Source organism: Neofelis nebulosa, chromosome 2 (genome assembly GCF_028018385.1).
Source record: "Neofelis nebulosa isolate mNeoNeb1 chromosome 2, mNeoNeb1.pri, whole genome shotgun sequence".
Taxonomy (NCBI): Eukaryota; Metazoa; Chordata; class Mammalia; order Carnivora; family Felidae; genus Neofelis; species Neofelis nebulosa.
Window position 1 is genome coordinate 54,448,438 of NC_080783.1, and position 22,660 is coordinate 54,471,097.

General features: G+C 36.6%; 1 protein-coding gene and 1 long non-coding RNA gene across 11 annotated transcripts in view; one reads left to right on the forward strand and one right to left on the reverse strand.

Moving 5' to 3' along the window:
* ZNF385B (zinc finger protein 385B) overlaps positions 1–22,660 on the forward strand; it is a 405,481-nt gene that overhangs the window by 328,310 nt on the left and 54,511 nt on the right. For 7 of the 10 annotated variants that reach the window (XM_058712524.1, XM_058712594.1, XM_058712569.1 and 4 more), the window contains 2 exons: positions 11,133–11,171; positions 15,739–15,849. In XM_058712524.1, coding sequence (XP_058568507.1) covers positions 11,133–11,171; positions 15,739–15,849 — 150 coding nt within the window. The remainder of the gene's footprint in view (positions 1–11,132; positions 11,172–15,738; positions 15,850–22,660) is intronic. The other 3 variants (XM_058712603.1, XM_058712533.1, XM_058712585.1) reach the window with 1 other exon arrangement.
* Positions 1,054–15,169, reverse strand: LOC131502012 (uncharacterized). The gene is made up of 4 exons (XR_009256956.1): positions 14,970–15,169; positions 14,785–14,903; positions 3,250–3,319; positions 1,054–1,541 (listed from the first exon to the last, which is right to left on the reverse strand). It is a non-coding gene; the product is annotated as an uncharacterized LOC131502012 (long non-coding RNA).

Genomic DNA, 22,660 nt, shown 5'->3' on the forward strand with positions numbered 1-22,660 from the left:
AGATGCTAAGGATATATATATGGCTAAGACCTGGTTCTTGAGTTTAAAACATTTACACTCAGCTTAAAAGAGTTGTGCTTGGTACTAAGCAAGTACTCAATTTACATTAGCTGAATGAGATAGTACTAGGGCATACTTAAAGATCAGAATCACCTGACTGCCTAAAAGCAATGAAGAGAGGCTATAGCCGAATTTGGAGCAGGGCTAGGGAGAAGGTGTGGAGTGGAGGTGGGGAGTAACCATACTGGTTTGGTTGCATTCCAGTTTGCCTGTTTACTTTCAATGATATTTAGACTTTAAAGGCTATGGATAAAGGTATTTTGAACCTGAGAGCTGTGCACTTAGGACACATTGTCATTGACTCCTAAGATGTAATAATGTTTTCTATTACATTTTTAAAATACGCTTGACTTCCAAACATAGAACCTTTATTCTCACATTATTCATTAAACGACTAGTAGTTAATGTAACAGTTTAAAAAAGATTTTAAACCCAGTCATAGAAACCAACATATTAAATTATCCTTCATCTATTGATAATGGAAATTTATTCTAAAAATTATTTGGACTTCTGACAATTAGAGATCTCCATTGACTCTGTGTCCCCCTTTTTCCTGAATTTCAATTGTCAATCTATGAGAAGAACCCATTTAACCTGTGTTCTGAGCAGTGGCATCTAACTGTAAGTTTGATGCTTATTCAGAAAAGATTTTGTATTCTATCCCAAAATATTATATAGACATTAAGAGTATGCACATATGTATGAAAAACATTTTTTTCTCAGAATACAACTATCAGCCCAAATAAAAAGTTAAAAATTTTATAAGCCAAGATAACCATAGCTAATAGCTAATAGGAACAGCAGAGAAATAAATCAATCTTCACACTTGTATGAGGAGAAAAAAGGCTCGAAACAGATATATTTTCAATCCGTTCCTTCATAAAATAACGTTCTAGAAAAAACAGCCTATAGCCCATAGCTCATCCCTCCTTGTGCAATCAGACACTCCATTGTCTTCAGAGGGAGACCTGCTGCCTCACAGGCCTGGCCCCTCTTATGGGTGAATAGCTTCTGAAGAAGCATTGTGACATCTGGATGTGGAGTTCTTTGAGGCTGCAGTTCTGGGGAGAACCATCATTTTGTTACAGAGCAAGAGTTCTATCTGAATTTCCTGGGAATCGGTCATCACAGGAAATTATCAGCAATTCATGGACTTTCCTTTTTGCGTTTGCTTCGGCCTCGAGGGTAATCACAAAAGATTATAGTCTCCATTTCAGCTTTCATATCACTGAAATATTCTTCTCTGCCGAGAGCATGATTGATTTCCAGAGGCCAGCTTTTAACCCCGAGCTTCAGGAGGCCGGTTGCACTGCAGTGGTTTGATAACTGCCAACAATTGTTCTTGTGATACTGTTCTGTTGTGAAGCAGAAATTTGATGATTCCTGGATAATTATACAAACCCTTTTAAATCAAGTGATATATCCACTTCTTGTGTTGTTAGGTATAGGTATTTGTTCCATTTGAGTAAAGATGTTAAAGGCTGGTGGAGACAAAAGGGTGAATAAAAATTTCAGGCGAGTGTTATGAAGGCTTTGATGTGCCAAGCATCCTGATTGGCTGATTTTCAGAATGGAAAACAAAATAATTTAAAAATAGTTCTGAGAATCTTCATAAGGAGTAGATAGATTATAAACCAATGGTTTATAAGCCAATGGTTTTGGCTCCATAATGTGAAAACTTTTCATGAATGTTACTGAGGGATTCTGTATTTCACGACAACTTGTTATGTGGTGCATGTAGGTTTTTATCCATGGCTTGACTAGGAAATGTTGATGCAATATCCACGGCCAAAATATAAGCAAACTAGACACATTTACGTGGTGATTTCATTTTCTGTATTCATTTTTCTCTTATATATGTTGCTTTATTCAGAATATATAGAGGCAGAAAAGGCTTTGTGTATATTTGAAACAAATCTGGTGGATAAGATAGCTTTGCCTAGAAGTGACTACATTTCCTTCCAAATTCAGAAGAAAAGGAAGACAGTTCAGTTCAGACTACTTTTAGTTTGAACTGTAGCTTCCTTGCAATCACCTAAAAATGATTATAAATCAAATGGATAAATGTCAAATGTCAAGCTGTACCATTAACAGAGCATTATTCAATGAAGCAATTATCATCGCAGAGAACAGAGTAGGGCACAATATGGAAGCTCTATATTTTACTTTACAAGTGTGGTATATTTTGTATAGTATAAATGCAGGTTTGGACCCCAAACCTTTTTTTGCTGAGAAGAGTTAATATGTATACACATCCATACAAAAAGGCAATAGCAAGATGAATATATGACATAAAATATTTTTGATGTCACCTGTCCAGAAAACCACTCCAGGACCACTTTCCTAATAAAAGCCCTAAAATGTTAAGTGTTATAAGATAAGCTTGCAAGGAAGAGGACCAGTAGAATCCACATCAATGTAATCATGGAAATCTTGGATGGGAATCAGGAAACAAGAACAGATAAAATATAGGATGCTCAGTTGAAGTAAAATTTCAGCTAAACAACAAATTATTTTTAGTATAAGAATATCCTATGCAATGTTTGGCACATACATATATTCTTATTAAAAATTATTTGTTGAGTTTTTTTTAATGTTTTATTTATCTTTGAAAGGCAGGGAAGGGCAGGCAGAGAGCTGGACAGAGGATCTGACACAGGCTCTGTGCTGACAGCAGTGAGCTTGATGTGGGACTTGATCTCACAAATCGTGAGATGATGAGCTGAGCCAAAGTTGGACTCAACAGACTGAGCCACGCAGGCACCCCCCAAAAACAATTTGTTGTTTATCTGAAACTCAACTTTGAGCACCTTATAATTTTATTTGCAAATCTGGCAATTGTAGCAAGAGATCTGGGTTCTGGTCTTGGCTGAAGAGGTTCAAGCAACTCACTAAAATTCTCCAAGTCTTTTCTTATTTTCACATGAGAAAGCTGGACTAAAGTCAGGCTGGTGGGTGTGGGGCCTGGCCTACCGGTTTTACCCAGCACGGTTTTCAGTGTTTATTGTATTGAATTTCCAGTTAGGATTCTGCTTTGGGAGGGGGGGGTGTTCTGGGGCTCAAACTAAAACAAATTAAAAAACAATTTGAAAATGTAGATGATCTCTGACATTTTACCACTGTGTAAGGAGAGTACGGCAGGGAGAGTAAGCCCGAGATGCCAAGGATTGGAGCATTGCAGCTTGTTACCTTGCATGGAGCCTTGTCAGTCTTCAACTGTCAGGTTTCTTCCTGGCGCAAGGGTTAGAAACGTGTTGTCCTGCATTTGGGGAAAAAACATTCCATTTTCCACTTTGCTTTGCAGAATGAAGAATACATCCCAACACGCCTGGGTTTCTGATTTTGCACTTCTTCCTGCCAAGTGGGGTTTTCTTTTCATCTTCTACCTTTTTAATTTGTGTCACGGACCTGTTTTGCCTCAGCATTGGGATATATCTGATTAGTTACTGAACAGCTTTTCAAACTTAGCTTTGACAGAATGGTTTTGAGAGGATGTCAGTTAATGTATTTGGCTGCTTGGGAAGCATATTGATTTTTAAATCAAAAAAGCTCATCACTTCCCTAGTCTCTTAGAAAGCCTTTGTAACATTTTTTTAGCCTGTTTACCAGAACACGGGCAAACATATTCTTACTTACTTATACATGGAGACTTTCACTGCTAACTTTTAAAGCTACATTTGTAAGTATCAGCAAGTAGTCTTTAGTTACTTGTATGGCATTTTTTTTTCTCCTAAAGTATGAAGAATTTTGTTTTTTGAAAAGATATTTCTCAGATTTACTTTTGGCACTCAATTTTATGTTATAGCAGTTTAATCTGGAAGACAAAGTTTTGGAGGATATTTTCAAGTCACTATTTTAAAAACAAATGGAAAGGTCAAAAACAAAGTGCCTATCTTCTATCTCAGATATATTAGCCTATCCTTCCAAACTTCAGGATGGTATGTCTTTTTCCAATGTACTGTAGAATAATCGCTTCTCACGATCTGTTCTCAAATGAATCTCTATCTTTTTGAGTATTTTGCACATCTGTTGAAAACCTATTCTTCAGTCCATAATCCCAAAATATTCTATTTCTTTTTTTTTATTTTTAAAATGTTTTAATTTATTTTTGACGGAGAGAGAAAGAGACAGAGACAGCATGAGTGGGGGAGGAGCAGAGAGAGACACAGAATCTCGATTTAGTTTAGATTCTCTTGGTGAATCCAGTTCCTGTTCCCATCACTCTGAATCATGTACTATAACTTTGTTAGTGTTGGGGGCGGGGGGGGGGGGGGGGGGGAAGGACAGGCAGGTAACATAGTTTATTATCAACTTTGCATATCTTAGGCTTTTTTTTTTAATTAATTTGTTTTGAGAGAGAGAGAGGAGGTTAGGGAGGGGCAGAGTGAGAGGGAGAGAGAGAATCCCAAGCAGGCTCAACACTCTCAGTGCAGATCCCAGTGTGGGGCTTGAACCCACAAAATGTGAGATCATGACCTGAGTCAAAATCAAGAGTTAGATGCTTGGGCGCCTGGGAGGCTCAGTTGGTTGAGCATCCGACTTCAGCTTGGGTCTTGATTTCACAGTTCATGAGTTTGAGCCGCACATTGCACTCACTGCTGTCAGCAAAGGAACCCACTTTAGATCCTCTGTTTCCCTCTCTCACTGCCCCTCCCCAACTTAAGCTCACTGTCTCTCAAAAATAAATAAACTTAAAAAAAAAAGAGTTGGATGCTTTACCGAATGAGCCACCCAAGCGCCCCAAGCTGTTTTTGAAATATGAATATTTATTGAGTTGCTATTGAGAAATATAGATACTTTGAAGGTAGTAACTTTTTCACAGAAAAAAATATTAATAGCATTTATCATTTTCTTCTTTGCTATTAAAATTCATAGTAGAGCTAAATTCTTATTAATTTCCTAAAAGATTCCAGGTAGTTTTCATTTTTCTTAAAAATTTTCTAAATTTTCTTACATTCTGTCATAAGGGCATCTAACAATTTCGTAAGACTTTTTCTGTTGTTTTATCTTTGACATTACTGATCTTTCATATCTGTATGCACCTACTGGCCAAAAAATATTTTAGTTACAGGAACATCAACTCTTAAAGATAATACAAAAAACTTTCAAGAACTTTCTTTACATCCTGATGGAAAAACACCTCTGCTAATTGTTTCCAGTCACATCAAAACATTTGCTTATTTAAGAATGGAAACAAACAAAGAAAAGCGCTGGGTTTTCTTAGGAGATGTAATTCAGCTCATTACCTTAATACTTTTTCCCTGCATTGAAAAGGAGCAGTTACTATTGGAGTTGAGGGTGGTCTGGGCATTACATTAACCAATTAGACATTTCCAAATGCATTGTTTAACCTGAATATGGGTAATGTGCAATAGAATGTTTTAGTTTACTTATCTATTGTTTGAATAGGAACATCAACACCCAAAACGTTGCATATGTGTGTCCATGCAATGAGGTCTGAGCGAACCTTCAGTTAAGTCTCATACCCATTGCAGACATAAATTGAAAGTCTTATTTGTTAAACTGAACTTTTTGAAATGCTCTTTGATGTGGCTTCTTAAATTACTCAGCGGCATAACTACAGCTTTGCTGCATCACCCTTAATCCCTGGCAGCATGGAAAATCACCAGGCATGTGGAGCCGCCAGGAAAATGGAACATTTTACATTTGTACTGACCACATTGGTTTCATACAAGGATGTACTGTCAAAATTAGACGTGCGGCTTCCGTAGGGCACCCAGGTCTAAGCTTGCAGCATCTCCCACTAACAAAATGACTACTGTCTAAAAAAGAACTTAAAATGTATTCCTTCTACTCAGAATAATTTTAAAATTATCTGTCAAAGGTATTAAACTGGTTTTCCACTAAAGAGAGGGAAGTGGTGAAATCACCCATTCATTTGCTTTTAGTCTTTTTGTTTTTACCATTTAGTAACTCCTTAAAGTTCTAAGAGTGTTAAAATGAAAAATAGTTTTTATTATTTTAGAGAGGGAGCACATGTGCACAAATGGGGGAAAGAGGCAGAGGGAGAGAGAGAGGGAGAGAGAGAGAGAGAGAGAAAATGAATCTTAAGCAGGCTCCACTCTCAGCATGGAGCTGAACTCAGGGCTCAACCCCATGACCCTGGTATCATGACCCGAACCAAAATCAAGAGTTAGTTGCACAACCGACCAAGCCACCCGGGCTCCTCAAAAAAAAAACATTTTCTTGTAATATGTTCATAACTGTTAGATCGTGGACCAAATATGTACTTACCTAAAAAACACAGGAAGTAGCATACTCATTTTGCTATTCGCTAAGTACCAGGCCAACTGCACTGCACAGAAACCCACTAGGAAGGTTTGCAGGTGAGAGGCCTCTAGCACTTAGCGCTCATCTTTAGAGAGCTTCCAAAATGCAGATCACTGTAGTTGCCCTTTCCCTTGGGAAATGATGATGAGCGTAGTGGCTCTGACAACCAGCTGTTATCTTGGTACTTGGTAGTTAAAGGACATCCTCTGCAGAAATCTCACAGACCACTTTGAAAGCTGAAGAACATGCCCCTTACTTTTACCAGGTGTATGATTCTGAATTCTGTATCAACTTCCTTAAATCATGGAGTAATGTCATTAATTTTACATATTTGGTATGGATTTATATGTAAAAGTATCAACCATAGTTGTATCAAGACAACCAAAATGTTTTTAGGAATTATCTGTGGTATAATATTGTGGGTTTTTTTTTTCCCATTCTCCTATCTGATTTTTTTTAAGGTACTTGAAACACTCTGATAATACCTTATTTATCACTTTAGATATATGGGTCTGTTCACCTACAACATTGTATTTATGAAGCCTTGCCTTCATTGTTTGTCCAATTCCTAAAACAGTGCATGATAGCCAAGTAATCAACCTTTGTTAAATCAATGAATTTTCAAGAAAAGATAGTGTTTGTGCAAATTGCAAACCATGCATTTATATGATTTATATGGTTTGATTATAAAGTATGATGTGTTAGAAAAGGAGCAAAAAGTCCCAAGGACTGTCTAGGTTGATATGAAACACTTAACCTCTAAAAATGTTGCCCCTTTTACTATCAGAGTGATCTTGAATTTTATTTAGGAAGAAATCTTGAAATTTATTAAGGCAGAAACACAAATCTCTTAGCATTCTACATTTGTTTTTATTCATCCAAAAATAAAACTAAGTTGGAATTTCTCCAAAACACTCCTGGAAAATGCAGTTTAATTTTTCTTTCCAAATAGATCTTCAAAATAGATCACAGGGTACTTTTGCTTACTCAGTCATCCTTACTGTCACTGAAATATACAATCTTGCTTGATGAATCCCAGAGCTTTTCAAAGAGGGTCTGACAATATGGAATTTCAATGAAAGATGTCAACCTTTCTAAATTAATTTAAACAAAAAAGGGGAGGTGGATGAAATTCTAATCTGTGCTCTACTCTGATTGGTTGCTTCAAATCTCTGGGCCGACTCCACTCATATTTTCTATACAGAATAATACTGGCCACCATTAGGGAGACCCTAGAAAGGGATCCTGGGATTCCATTTCATTTCTGCGCAGTCACGTACCTCAAAATACTTAGCAGTCTACAATATTTGATAAAGAAGTAGTAATAGCCATAGTAGAAATAGCTTTATTGAGACTAAGACTAAGATATAATGTGGCCTATAATTTTCTTAGGTGTGTGTTGTGTTACTTTAGACTTTATACCAGTTCTGAATGACTGCTTAACTTTCCCGTAGAGGAATGGTATCCCATTGTAGTGGGGACACAATGGATTTGGTTTGCAAGGCACAGCCAATATGTGGTTTCAGCAAAAAGCTGGGGATATGTGGGGGAAGCACCTTTCCAGACATACCACTCCTGGTTGAATCAACAGTCTGTGAAGAGAGTGGCACGCCATTTGTCTTCCTTTCAGTGACAATGACGGAATCCACGTGGACCCCTCTCAGGGTGCTCTGGGTAGGAGAAGCAGTGTCAGTACGGCAAGTCTCTGCACTTACACATTCCAGATGCAAACATGCAGGTCTCATGGTAGCGTGCAATTCCAGTGTGATGTTCCATGTGGTTTACTTTTATTGAGCTTTCTGATTTGAAATCCCAAACAGTACAAAGCTGCGGTGGTTGCGCGAATGTTGCCAATGATATGCACTTGTTTCTATTTCTTGATCTTTGAGAGAAGAAATGTGTCTTTTTGATGGTTGTGTCCGTTTTGTTTCTATTTAAGTTTTCAAGGATTTGAAAAAAGTAAAACAATAATAGTAAGGCATGTGGTCAGAGTATCCAAATATAAAAGGCAAAACCTTTTTTGAAGGAACTGCAGAGGAGTATTACTCTTCAGTGATGTAGCCATCACTTTTAAATGTGTCACTTCATTATATTTGACATTTTAATGAGCCCCTATTGTCACATTCTTTTCCATAAATCTGAATTTTAAAAAGGAAGGGATGAAAAACTGTCGTTCTTTCTGTACTATTGTAATTTGATAATATTGCCCTTAAAAAAGTGATGCTTTGCCAAACTTCCAGAAAGTCCTACATCACAGGGTTTAGTAGTTGAGGTCCTCTGGGCAGTAAATCAAGGGCAGGTGTAAATGATGGCCATCCCCTGCTGTGGGTAATCTCTGAGTGTTCCCTCTAGGTATTTTTTTCTGGGTGCAAGTCCAATGGTTACAATGGGGAAGGAGGACAGGACACCCCCAATTTTTACATGTGGCTCTCCTGAAGTTACAGAAGAAGAAATGGGCTTATTCTAAGAGTGACAAAAATGGATCAGAAACAGGAAAACCCAGACTTCCCTCTTCAGGAAACTTACTTAAGCATCAAGAAGGCCTTCTGTGTAGCTGGAGTAGAAAACCGCCTTCCAGACTGCAGAAGCGCTAGAAACACTCACCCTTCCTTCAAATCTCACACCCATCAGCAGTACCACCCACGCTGCCTGTCATCCCTGCTCCGTGTTCCATTAGCGGGGAACAGCGTGGGAGAGACTCCTGCCTGAGTTTGAATCCTGGCTTCAGACCTTTGGACTCAGGGGTGACAAGCTATTAAATCTCTCAAAGCCTCAGATTCCTCATTTGTAAAGGAGAATGATAATCGTATCTGCCTCGTGCGATGGTGGAGACTGCACAAAATAATCCCTTTGGGTAATTCCTGGCGCGTGGTAAGAGCTCTATAAATCTAAGCTGCTCTTATTATGATGTTTATTGTTGTTATTCCACAGCTAAAAAAGGAAATGAAAGGAAAACACCCCTAGGAGGGTAATGCATTGACACCACTGTTAAAGGGAGGATCCTGGATGCTTAAAATGTGAGAAAATCAGAAAAGGGAGAAAAGAAACCCAAAGTAGGGGTGGAGCAAAGAAAATAGACTTTTATGTACCTTCTCATGCCTCACTATTTTGCTTAACAGTCGCTTCTTTTTCCAGTCCCAGTTTATACTGTTGGGTTTTTGTTTTTGTTTTTTTCATGTTTTAATTTTTATGATTATAAATATGTCCTTATGTTGGACTCATCCTACCCTATCTAGTCTGGAACAATATCTGACATATTAGGCCTGCAGAAATGTTTGTTGGATGACTGATTTTTATTTTTATTTATTTTTTTATGTTTATTTTTATCTATTTCAAGAGAGAGATAAGGAACAATCAGGGGAGGGGCAGCGAGAGAGGGAGACAGAACCCCAAGCAGGCTCTGTGCTGTCAACATAGAACCCAGTGCTGGGCTCAAACTCACAAGCCATGAGATCATGACCTGAGCCAAAACCAAGAGTCGGTTGCTTAAGTGACGGAGCCACCCAGGTGCCCCTGGATGACTGATTTTTTTTATTTTAAAAGTCAGGGATGCCTGACTGACTCAGTCAGTGGAGCATCTGACTCTTGATCTCAGGGTCATCAGGTTGAGCCTCACGTTGGGTAGGTGGGTGTGGAGATTACTTTAAAAAATAAAATCTTTAAAATAAATAACATAAATACATTTTAAAAGTAAAAAAAGACAGTTTATACTTCTATTTAATAGAAAAAACTAGTATTGCCTGTTCTATTGTACAATAAGTGCTTACCAAATGCCTTTCAGAACATTGGTTAAAATAGATGGCTAAGTTTCAGATGAAATTTTTCCATCTTTGAAAATAGTACAGATACCTGGCCACTTAATCACATTGAAGAAAACCTTGTAAAAAAATAAATAAAAAGAAAAAAGAGAAAACCTTGTACAATCCTTGAGCAGTCTGTTTTGCTTTTTAATTGGGTGCTCAGTTTATTCTAACACCCAGACCCACTTGATGGCTAGTGCGATCATTTTAAGACTCTTCCAAGAATATAAATCAAATTTCAGGCCTTGTGAAAATTGTTGAGATAGTAGGGAAGTTTGTATTTCTCTGTTCTTTGCCAAAAGTTCCCGCTAGCAAAATTACCTACGATCTAAATATCCTTGAGAACGAAGCCATTTGGTGATGTAGCCCCTCCATTCAATTCTCTCTCCACCCATAGTGTTCCTCCTGCCTTTAGTGAGGTGCTGCTGTGTTTCTTTTCCCTGAGGCTAAGTTTTATTTGCAGCTGCATATTTTTATGTCATAGCCTACACTGTGAAGACGTATATTACTTTGTGCTATGCTCAATGAAAATAGTACTTTTTAAAAATTAATAGAGATTTATGGTTCCATAATCCTGGTAAATACATCAAAGATACCTGTTTGCTCTTATTCTGATTGAAAATATAAAAGATGGTGTGATAAGGCCAGCTTCATTAATTCATTTATAAGTACTGTAATATAATAGTTCATTTGTCCACACATAGCCTCCAATTATCTCCTCAATTCCTGGTAATAGCCACAACCCCATCTTTCATTTTTATTACCTACCAGTTAATTGCACTAATAGGTTTAGCTTTTCATTTCTACATGATTTTCATTAGGAAAAGTGGCAAGTGTTAACTCTTGCTGCTTTTTAGTTAGTAAGCATTTCAGGCTTTTTAATCAGAGATGAGCAAAGAAAATAAATTTTTAAAATTTCATGAAAATGTGCTTGCTAGCCTCAAAATTCCAGATGACTACTTCTAACTTTTACTTTTTTAGAAAAGAAGAGGCTTATTTGGGACCAATAAATTCTGCCAGGTAAGGAACACTGGAAGCTAGAGCTATGTGGAATTTTTTTCCTTAAAAAAAAAAAACAACCTTCTTTAGCATAGTGTACAAAGAATCACAATTTTCTCAATCCATATACAGCTTTCTTGTGCAATATAAATGAACATGAGCTAACTTAATATGAATATTTAACAAACGATTTGTTCATTTTAAAGTAATATAAATATTTTAATAGAGATGTTTGAAAACACTTGTTTATTTTGAATAATCAAATGTCTTTGAGAGAGCCAATTGATGTTTGAAAGAAAATTCATACTCTCATTTAATTGTAATATCTCCAATAATTTTCCTGAGTATTTTACATATGAGATCATTATGATACGTATATATACTTTTGACTATACTAAACTGACCACTTGCATCTATCACATTTTAGGATTTATGAGAATGTTTTATTCACCCTGATGTTTTATTCATCCTGAAAACTGGGAATTGAATAAAAGAATTACCACTAATTTAGTTATCCATATCTCATTATAGTTACAGAGAACTGACATGCATTCGTGGAAGAAAAAAAATATGTTAGTATAAATTAACATCGTAGTTATTATTTTCATCTAACTTGTAGAGTGTTACAGAAATGCCAAGAAAAGAATTCAGGATTTTATCACTTAATACTTTTAATTTTTTTTTTTTTCAACGTTTTTTATTTACTTTTGGGACAGAGAGAGACAGAGCATGAACGGGGGAGGGGCAGAGAGAGAGGGAGACACAGAATCGGAAACAGGCTCCAGGCTCCGAGCCATCAGCCCAGAGCCCGACGCGGGGCTCGAACTCACGGACCGCGAGATCGTGACCTGGCTGAAGTCGGACGCTTAACCGACTGCGCCACCCAGGCGCCCCAATACTTTTAAGAACAGAGAGGGAAAGATCGGAAAACCTTCTCTCTGTTATTCCATGTCTGAATCCCACTGAAATGACTCCGGTACTTGTAGCTCTTGTGTCTGGTGGCAGATACTCAAAATTGGCAAGATAGTATCTGTTTCAAGGTATCAGCTGAGTTGGCAAGTGAACAATCTTTTTTAGACAATTTAAAGTTTTTTTTCAACTGAATTGTGCTCCCCAAAATGACATTTGAATAAGACATGTAGAGGGGTGCCTGGGTAGCTCAGTCAGTTAAGTGGTCAACCCTTGATTTCGGTTCAGGTCGTGATCTCACAGTTTGAGAGATGGAGCCCCACGTTGAGCTCAGCACGGGACCTGCTTGAGATTCTCTCTCCCTCTCTCCCTGCCCCTCCTCTGCTCACACACTCTCTCTCATAATAAAAATTAAAAAAAAAAAAAACCAACCAACAAACATAGAATTCTGTGATAAACAGCAGAGGAAGACAAAAGAGATTTAGACGGGGGAGGAGGGAAGGGGAGAAGGAGGGAGGAAGGAGAAAGGGGACAAGGGGAGAAGGGGGGAGGGGGAAAAGGGAGTGAAGGGAAGGGGGGAAAGGGTGGGGAGTGAATCTTTTCCCAAAATCTCTGTAAAAAAATATAGAGAATCAAATGGAAAATAGAGAAAATCTGTTCCAAGTGAGAAACATAGGGGATAAAATTTTTACATGATTAGTGGTAAGTTGTGCAAAGGATAAAAGGCAGCAAGAGTTAAGGACAGGTGGCAAGTAACGGGATAAAAGGGCTGTGTGTTCATTTAGTTGATTTTATGAAGATGAGTAGGATTATGTGTATAAAGTAGAGAAGTCAATTCTGGTAAGCATTTCTTGAAGGAACCTCCTTAGTTTATTCTTCAGAGAACAGATGGCTGGGAACCTGCCTGCCTTTGTATCTGGGGTGCTCATCCACAATTCACCTTTTAGGATAGATTGCTCCCAGCCTTGGGAACACTAGGGGATATTTTCAGGCTGATGTGTTGCCGATGTGAGATTTAAGTAGAATAAAGTTGTACTAGGAGCTATTTGAAAAATTATATTGGCAGCTAACAATTTCAAAATTTTAAAAGGAATGTTTATATTCAAGGGTCATGTTGGAGCTATCAGCAGGTATCTTGGTTTACTAAAAACTTGGGGCTAGGTTATTGTAGATGTGTCTTTTGTCTTTGTTTCTATATGGTGGTATGGGAGCCACAGGAATATATGCATTTATTTTAGATAATGAAAGTTTTCATTTTTAATGTTAGTTTTCTTTTTTTAATGTAAGAAAGAATACATTAAAGCTATGATTTCATGAATATTATGGTTATGTTGTCAAAAAGTCAATTTTATTTTGATTTAAAGAAAAAATAAGTAAATAATAATAGCATAATATATGAATATGGCAAGAATAATGAAAGCAGCATACAGAAAACTGGTGTTTGGGAAAAATTCATATAGTTTTATCCCATGTAGTTCACACAGAGCCAGTATTTTTCAGACCCTAAGAAGAGATAACATCAATAAATTGCTCTTATTTTTAAACTTTGCAAAACAATGTACTATTTTTCATCCTGCCATTATAGTTAGGCTATTTTATTTTTAAGCCTGTTCAAACTGATTTGCCATCTCTAGTAACAATCAGAAAATATAGTTTCAGGGCGCCTGGGTGGCTCAGTCGGTTGAGCATCCGACTTCAACTCAGGTCATGATCTCATGGTTCATGAGTTCGAGCCCTGCGTTGGGCTCTGTGCTGTCAGTGCAGAGCCCACTTTGGATTCTCTGCCCCCCCCTGCCCCTCCCCCATTCATGCTCTCTCTCTTTCTCAAAAATGAATAAACATTTATTTTTTAAAAAGTATAGTTTCAGGGCTCCTGGGTGGCTCAGTCGGTTAAGCGTCGGACTTCAGCTCAGGTCACCATCTCGCGGTCCGTGAGTTCGAGCCCCGCATCGGGCTCTGGGCTGATGGCTCAGAGCCTGGAGCCTGCTTCCGATTCTGTGTGTCCCTCTCTCTCTGCCCCTCCCCTGTTCATGCTGTGTCTCTCTCTGTCTCAAAAATAAATAAACGTTAAAAAAAAAAAAGTATAGTGTCATGTTTTACAAGGGGATGAATGAGGCTTAAGTGTATGCATTTGTGAATAACCTAAAAAATGAACTACAGTTCTATTTTCTGAACTTTTGAGATTTTCTTTACCTGTGGAAGGTTTTTTTTTTCTCATTAAGTACACTTAATACATCAGTTATGACCTTGAACGAAAGAAATCTCCAGATTTTCCAGTAATGATATTTTACATTTAGTAGTTAATTGTAATACTCTTAACAATTTTTCTTTTTTATGTTTTAAATTATCACACATAAAATTGACTTTTTAGGGGTGCATGTAGTTCTATAAATTTTAACACATGTAAATTCGTGTAACCACGACTACAGTCAGGATATAGAATAGTTCTGTCACTCCAGAACATTCCCCTCTTCAAATTTTTGTTCTGTATAGTGGGAATACATTGTCCTGTCATGCCCCTTAAACTCTTAGCAAAAAATAGGCTACTTTACTATTCAGTAATTCTGTAATCCACCCTCTTTTCTAATGTACTTAAGTTCTTCTAATTGCTAATTTTGTACTTTGTTGATTTATATTCCTGATCAGGGATGGTATTCATTTCTCTTCTCTACCAAATATCATCAACTAATCCAATCCTAAACTCAAACCTCAGGAGGTTTCCTACCTGATGGTGTCAGTGGATCTGTCCTTATTCACATTACATCGGTTTATAAGTAATGCTTTGTTCATCATCCGCATTGTTTTTTGAACTGCCAGTTGTCTGATGTTAATGCTGGAGATTATCTGGAGTACACAAGAGAATCACCGCTCTGTCTCTCTTTTTATAGGCTCTACAAATAGTGTTCTTACCTTTTCCCGGTATTTTCATGGCTTTATGCCATACTTTGTCTATTGTTGAGTACTTTCATCACCATGAGTTTCTTTGAATATGTATGGAACATGCAAACCAAAGGAAGGAAAGTCACAGGTTATAAGTCAAAACTTTACTTGATCAGTAATTAAACAAAGGTTGCATGTTAACCAATCTGCTTTGGGTATTTGAGTGTACAATTGTGACATGCATTTCAAGTAGGATGATGTCAATCTATAGCACATAAAACATATTATTTTAACATAAAGATCAGAATTTTCTATGTTGTAATATGAGCCTGTCATTTACAAAATTTTGCCATAAATCAAAAATTTAGAAATTTAAATATATGCATAGTAATCATCATTGAGGTAACTTCAGACCATCTTATGTATCATCACCTCATATAGGGAAAACATTAACAAGTAAATTTGGACCCTGACCTTTTGATCTTAAATTTTCTTATTTTATGATTCTTTTAAGATTTTTCAAGGTTCCTTATATAGGTATAAGATTTCTTGAGATGTTGTAATTCTCCTGTGACTTGGTTGGGGGCGGGGGAGAGAGGGTTATTATTTCAAACCAGTTTCTTGTTCTTGTTTTTAGTTACTAGAAACAAGTACATTACTATTGAGTGAGATTCTTTATTATCCCTGTTTGGGAACTACAAGTTAAAACCCTAAGAAATAATATAAATACTTCTACTTGCTCACACTATTGTCTGTCCTTTGAAGTTGTAAATTGACTATTTTATCATTTGCTCTTCAGATGGATCCTGTGCAAAAAGCAGTCATTAACCATACTTTTGGAGTGTCCATTCCCCCAAAGAAGAAACAAGTTATTTCTTGTAATGTCTGTCAGCTTCGCTTTAACTCAGATGTGAGTATCACCTTTTCATTGCTCTCTGTAGTCTGTCAAGCTGAAAGTCTGATTGTTCTGGATATGTATATCTCTTCATATTTACATGCCCTCGAGCAGCCACTCCCATTGGTGGCCCACTTTCTTTAGCGTGCCACATTTTCCGATTCAGATTCAACATAGAAACCAGAGCAATAGAGTGGTTAATATCAAAAATCAAGAATTTCTCTAATCTCACTCAAATTATGTTTACTTTGCAAAAATACTTAAATAGCAGAAAATATTTTTTAAGGTTTAAAATGCAATGAATGCTGAAGAAAACCATTGTTATTTCTCTTTATAACAAGTGTCACATTTTATGTGTATGCCAAATCATATTAAATACCTGAGAGAAGAACTTATTATACAATTTATATTTTCCCACAACATGGAAGTGTAGGGAAATCTTTGTAAATTATTTTATCTTGCCAGCATAACCATCCTGCTAAAAAAAGAAAAACAGGGGCGCCTGGGTGGCGCAGTCGGTTAAGCGTCCGACTTCAGCCAGGTCACGATCTCGCGGTCTGTGAGTTCGAGCCCCGCGTCAGGCTCTGGGCTGATGGCTCGGAGCCTGGAGCCTGTTTCCGATTCTGTGTCTCCCTCTCTCTCTGCCCCTCCCCCGTTCATGCTCTGTCTCTCTCTGTCCCAAAAATAAATAAAAAATGTTGAAAAAAAAAATTTAAAAAAAAATAAAATAAAAAAAGAAAAAAAGAAAAACAAAAGAAAAAGAAAAGGATATAAATCACTTATTAAAATAGATTTTAAAATGTAAAAATAAGATAACATGAAATTAAAATAAATAATATTAAAATGTCTATAATACCCAATTACCAAGTAAAGCCAATGACCAAGACAAATCTGAATCTACAGCTGTATATTATATGTGTTATTTCCTGAGTTACTCCATCCCAGAAGCCATTTTTCAAAGAACATGTTACAGGATTCATGTTTCTTGCAAATACTAAAATAATAAATACTCTTATTTACATATACCATTAAATGATATTTTGATAATTCTATATAGGAAACATAATAAAACTTATAGTCATTGGAAAAGAGTGCTTTTGTCATGCTTAATATGATTTGTAAAGGTATATTTAATGTGATTTCCATTAAAGGTCAAATAAATTTTTATGGCACTTGATAAAATCCTCCTCAACTGCCTATTCAAGAATTAAAGTGTTCCTAAAAAATTGAGAATTATATAGTATCAATTCATTTGAAGTCTTAATATTATCATCTGTCCCCAGATTCATCTATAGACCCTGACAATCCCAATTAAAATCCCAGAAAACATTTTTGTAGAAAATGCCAAGCTATTTCTTAATTGACATAGAAAAGAAAAGCCCTATAAGAGCTAAAGCTTAAAAAAAAAAAAAAAAGAACAACAAATTTTGAGGACTTCCACTTCTTGATTTCAATAGCCACCTTAAAACCTACAGTAATCAAGACTGTAATATTGGTGAAAGAATAGTAGACACATTGATCAATGGAACAAAACAGAGTCCAGAAATAGACCCATGGCTATATGATCAGTTTGTATTCAACAAAGTTGCAGTGACAATTCAATGGAGAAAGTCTAATCTTTGCAATAGATAGTGCAATTGGATATCCACATGTAAATTGTAAAAAAGAACCTTGACAGCTGTCTCATACAAAATTCAAAAATTAACTCAAATGGATAAGTATATACTTAAAAGTATAAAACTTCTAGAAGAAGACACAGGAGAAAATCTATGTGACCTTGAATTAGGCAAAGATTTCTTAGGAAACAAAAAGTATGAACTATAAAAATATTGGTATATTAGGCATCATCAAAATTAAAAACTTCTACTCTTCAATGACACTCTTTTACTTTAAGAAAATGAAAAGAAGAGCTACAGACTGGAAGACAGTAATTTAAAACATGTCTTGTATACAAAATATTTAAATAACTTACAACTCAATTAATAATAAATGGCCAAAAGATTGAAACAAGCACTTTACCAAAGAAGAAAAAGGAATGACAAATAAATATGCAAAACAGTGCTCAACACAATTGGCCATTAAAGAAGTACAAACCACAATCAGATACCACTCCACCTATTAAAATAACGAAAATTAAACAAATTGATAATACCAAGTGGCAAGGATGAGGAGCAACCGGAACTCTCATTCATTGTTGATAGAAATACAAAATGGTGCAGGGACTTTGAGAAATAGTTTAATAGTTATTTATAAGAAATTTTTATGAAGTTATAGATACATTTTCCATACAACCCAGCAATCTGACTTTTAGATATTTATCCAAGAGAAATGAAAACTTACGTTCATACATATGTGTCACCTAGTAGCTTTATGCATAATTGCCCCAAACTGGAATTGACCCAAATGTCTATCAAGTGATCACTGGGTAAATAAACAAAAGTATAGCCATACCATGGAATACTGCTTAGTGATAAAAAGAATGATGTACTGATAACATCCTACAGCATGGGAGAATCTCAAAGGCAGTATGTTAATGAAAGAAATTGGACTCAAAGACTGTATGCTATATGGTTGCACTTATGTAACTTTCTGCCAAATACAAAACTATGGGGACAGAGATCAGTAGTCAACAGGGACTGGGGATGAGGTTACGGAATTGACTACAAAGGGTACGAGGGATATGAGGGAGGTTTTTCAAGTGTGAAAATATTCTATATCTTCATTACTGTGGTGGTTACACAACAAGTTTTTTTTCAAAACTCATAAAACTAAATACCTGAAAAGGAATGTTATTTCATAGAAAGTTTACCTTAGTAAACCTGGCTAGAAAAAAAAAAGTCAAAGTGATAGGAATCATGAAATATTTTGTAAATAGAAGACTAATTCATGATAGAGATATAACTATGAAATATATTGAACTACAATATTACTACTAGATTTAAAGTATAATAGTTAAACGACTTTTGCAAGAAAAGACAGAATAACAAATGTTAAAATAGATCCAAGTATATATAACAGTTTTGCATAGTTATTATCCACATTTCTGTGGTCACATAGGGAAATGAAAGTCTCTGTAACTTTATGAATATAAAATGGCAGTGTTGGGTTGCCTGGGTGGCTGAGTCAGTTGAGTGTCCAACTCTTGATTTTGGCTCAGGTCATGATCTCACGGTCGTGGGATCAAGTCCTGTGTCAGGCTCTGCATTGACAGCACCCAGCCTGCTCGTGATTATCTCTCTCTCTCTCCCTCTGCCTCTCTCCCACTTGCTCTCTCTCTCTCCCTCAAAAATAATAAATAGACGTTTAAAATGGAAGTGTTTACTACTTAACTGACCACTTACAGTGTTATGTCCATCTGAAGACATGATCCATACTTACGTCTAGCATTCCCACTGCAACAAGACTGGATGTCAAAAACGTCTCATAATACAAACAGGTTGCAAAGTGAAATTGCAAAAATTTTGCAAAAAAGGCAGACTTTCATGAAATCTATGAATGTCATGTTGGAGTATTGTTTGATGCAAAGCCACTGACAATGGAGGATCTGCCTGTTAGAAGAGTAGTAACAAGGTTGATGATAGATTGGCTCTTCAAAAAAAAAACAATGTTTTGGGACACCTGGGTGGCTCAGTCAGTTGAGCCTCTGACTTCAGCTCAGGTCATAGTGTCACAGCTTGTGTGTTCTAGCCCCGTGTGGGCTCTGCGCTGACAGCTCAGAGCCTAGAGCCTGCTTCGGATTCTGTGTCTCCCTCTCTCTCTCTCTCTGCCCCTCCCATGCTCACTCTGTCTCTCTCTTTCTCTCTCAAAAATAAATAAAAACATTAAAATTTCTATTAAAAAAAGGTTTTGACTATCAAGTGGATAATAGGGACTTTGGGGCAATTATGAATCCCTTGAATTAAAAAAAATAACATATTTCCATGGTTCAAAAAGCAAATTAATTTCAAAACATACATTGAAAAATTTTGTTCCATCTCATTCCCCATCCTCCCACCCTCCAGGCCATTCCCTGTCTATCTGTAACCACTTGAATATTTCTTACATATCTTTCCCGAGTTTGTTTATACAAATATAACGAGGTATAAATATTCTTATTTTCTCCCTTTTCTACATAAAAGTTAGTGTACTATTTATACTTTTCTTTGCCTTGAATTTTATACATAACAATATATCCTAGAGTGTTGTCCTTATCAGAACATAGAGAGGCTCCCTGTTTTTTTTTTACAGATGTGGTAGGCAAACGTGTCCACATCCTAATCTCTGAAACCTTTTACTATGTTACCTTGTATGGCAAAGGGGAATTAAGGTAGTAAATGGAATTAAGGCTGCTAATCAGCTGACCTTAAAATAGATTATTCTGGATTATTTTATGGCCAAAGATCCTTATAAAGTAGAAGTGGGAGACAAAAGAGAAAGTTAGAATGATCTGATGTGAGGTCAACTTGACTGGCCATTATTGGCTCTGAAGGTGAGAGAAGGGGCCACAAGCCAAGGAATGTGAGAAGCCTCTAGAAGTTGGAAAATTAATAAGAAAATTTATTTTACCCCAGAGCCTCCAAAAAAAGAACAGTCTTGCCAAGATCTTAGTTTTAGCCCAATGATACCCAAATTTCTGACCTCCAGAACTGTAAGATAATAAATGTGTTATTTTAAACCACTAAGTTTGTGGTAATTTGCGTAATAGCAAGAGAAAACTAAGAGTAGTCTACGTGTGGCTGTTCCATAGTTTATTTAAATAGTCCCTTATGGGTGAACACAGGTTGTTTCTGATCTTTTGGAATCATGTAGATTTTCATAGTCAATAAATGATAGCTAGGATGTAAATTCAGGTCTCTTGCCTTGAAAGCCATAGGTCTTCCTAGTATATTATGTTGCCTCACATAACAGTCTTACTCATTTACTTAGCATGTATTGGGCTCCTATTTTATGCCTACCATCATACTCGGCTCTAGAGACCAGCAGCAACTTTTACTAGCAAACAATATGAATGAAAGCATCTAAAGATGAACTTTCTTAGATCCTCTTAGAACATGTTGCAGGTCTTCTGCTGTATGTTTTTATGAGTCCATACTCAGAGAGGCCATGCAGTATAGAACTCTGGATTAAGTTTTTGAATGTGATTTAAATCCTAATTCTGAACTTGATAAATCACTTCACCACTATGGGTCTCAGTTTCCTCTTGTTATATAACCTAAAATAGACTACATGATCTTTTGAGAGGACCATTCCAGCTCTATGATTAAAAATCATTTCCATGGCATTTCTGTTGGAAGGACAGGGTATAAACACCTCCACCTTACAGGTGGAACAGCTAAGACCCCAAAGGAATGACTACAAGTTTTATTTTTCATTTGTGTCATGGGTTGGGTCACAAGGAGGAATGCCAATCTCCTTTCCGTGCCCCAGGATTACTCTGGGAGTAGGTTCAAGTTTGACTTGAGTTTCATTTGATGTCAGTAATTTTCTTGATACTTACTAATAGAGACATGGACAAATGTATACAGGTGAGCATGTGACCACCAGCTTCCCTGTCGCCACCCAAAAGTTCTGCTGACAGTGGGGAAAGAAATTAATTTGTGAGTCATGCTAGACTCTGGGCAGTAAAGTCACAAAGTCTAGATGGCAAATTCACAAGTGTGACATATACATGTTCTCCGTGTTTAGTAATGGTGCTATAATCTGCATAACTGAGCTCTGAAACTGAGCATTTTTTATTTGGGGGAGAGTTTATTATTTTATAATTACCCTATTTACATTTTAATGTAAGAATTAAGGAGATGCTCATCCTTATTTTCTTTAATAACATTTCTAAATCAGCCTGAGACTGAATTGGCTTCACTCTTCAGTGTAGAAAATATGTTTATTGAAAAATCTGGAAGGCAGATTTGCACAGTAAACAGACTGCATTCCGCAGTTCTCCATTACCCATGTAAAATGTACCACGGCAGGCTTCATGCATTAAAATTCAATGTGACCTAGTTTAAGTGTCCCATAGCCCCCTTTGTCCGGCTTTTATCATCTCAGTAGAACTCCACTGTTGGAAAGCAAAAGGCTACAGCTTTATTTACACGATATACTGTTATGCAAATGAGCAAGCATTAATCACAAACATTTCCCAAATGAACCTTTACAAATTAACACCATTAACTTTGCCAGGGGCAGGCACTGCAGTCCAGGAATAATATGTCTTTCCCAACTGAGTCCCAGACATTTGCACAGATTTGTGCAGCACCCAAATCCTTAGTTTCTTCTTGGCCACCTTTTTTTTCTAACATGGTTGAAGCTGAGCACTGAGTTGTCCTAAGCCTGAATGCCCCTTTCTTCTCCAAAGAATGAGTGTACTGCAACTACAGTGTGGTCGTAAACTGATAAGCCTAAATCTGAATCTTTACCCTTTAGCTGGGAAATATATTACTAGAGTTAACCCTTGCCAGGGAAATAGATCTATACCATCCTGTAGTTGGTTAAAAAAAAAAAAAAAAAAAAAAAAAAACTCTCAAAATTATTGGGCATTTGGTTTTCACATGAAAAGATCAGAAACTAGAGCTAACATAGACTTTTAAAATAATTTTGAGGCTTAATGTTTTCTCATTTTTGGCTAGGTTGACAGCTGGCAGATCCCGAAGATTTTCTGATTTACATATTAATTTCATTTCTTTGGATAATAGTAGCAGAAGGTTAAAGGAAACTGATCCTCAAACAGATCTGACACAAAATCAGGGCAACTTGATTTAAAAATAGAGATGATCTCCTTTTATTATTATTATCATCTCAGAACACGGTTAATCATAAACACCCTTAATATACTAGTAGGTCCTTTATGCTT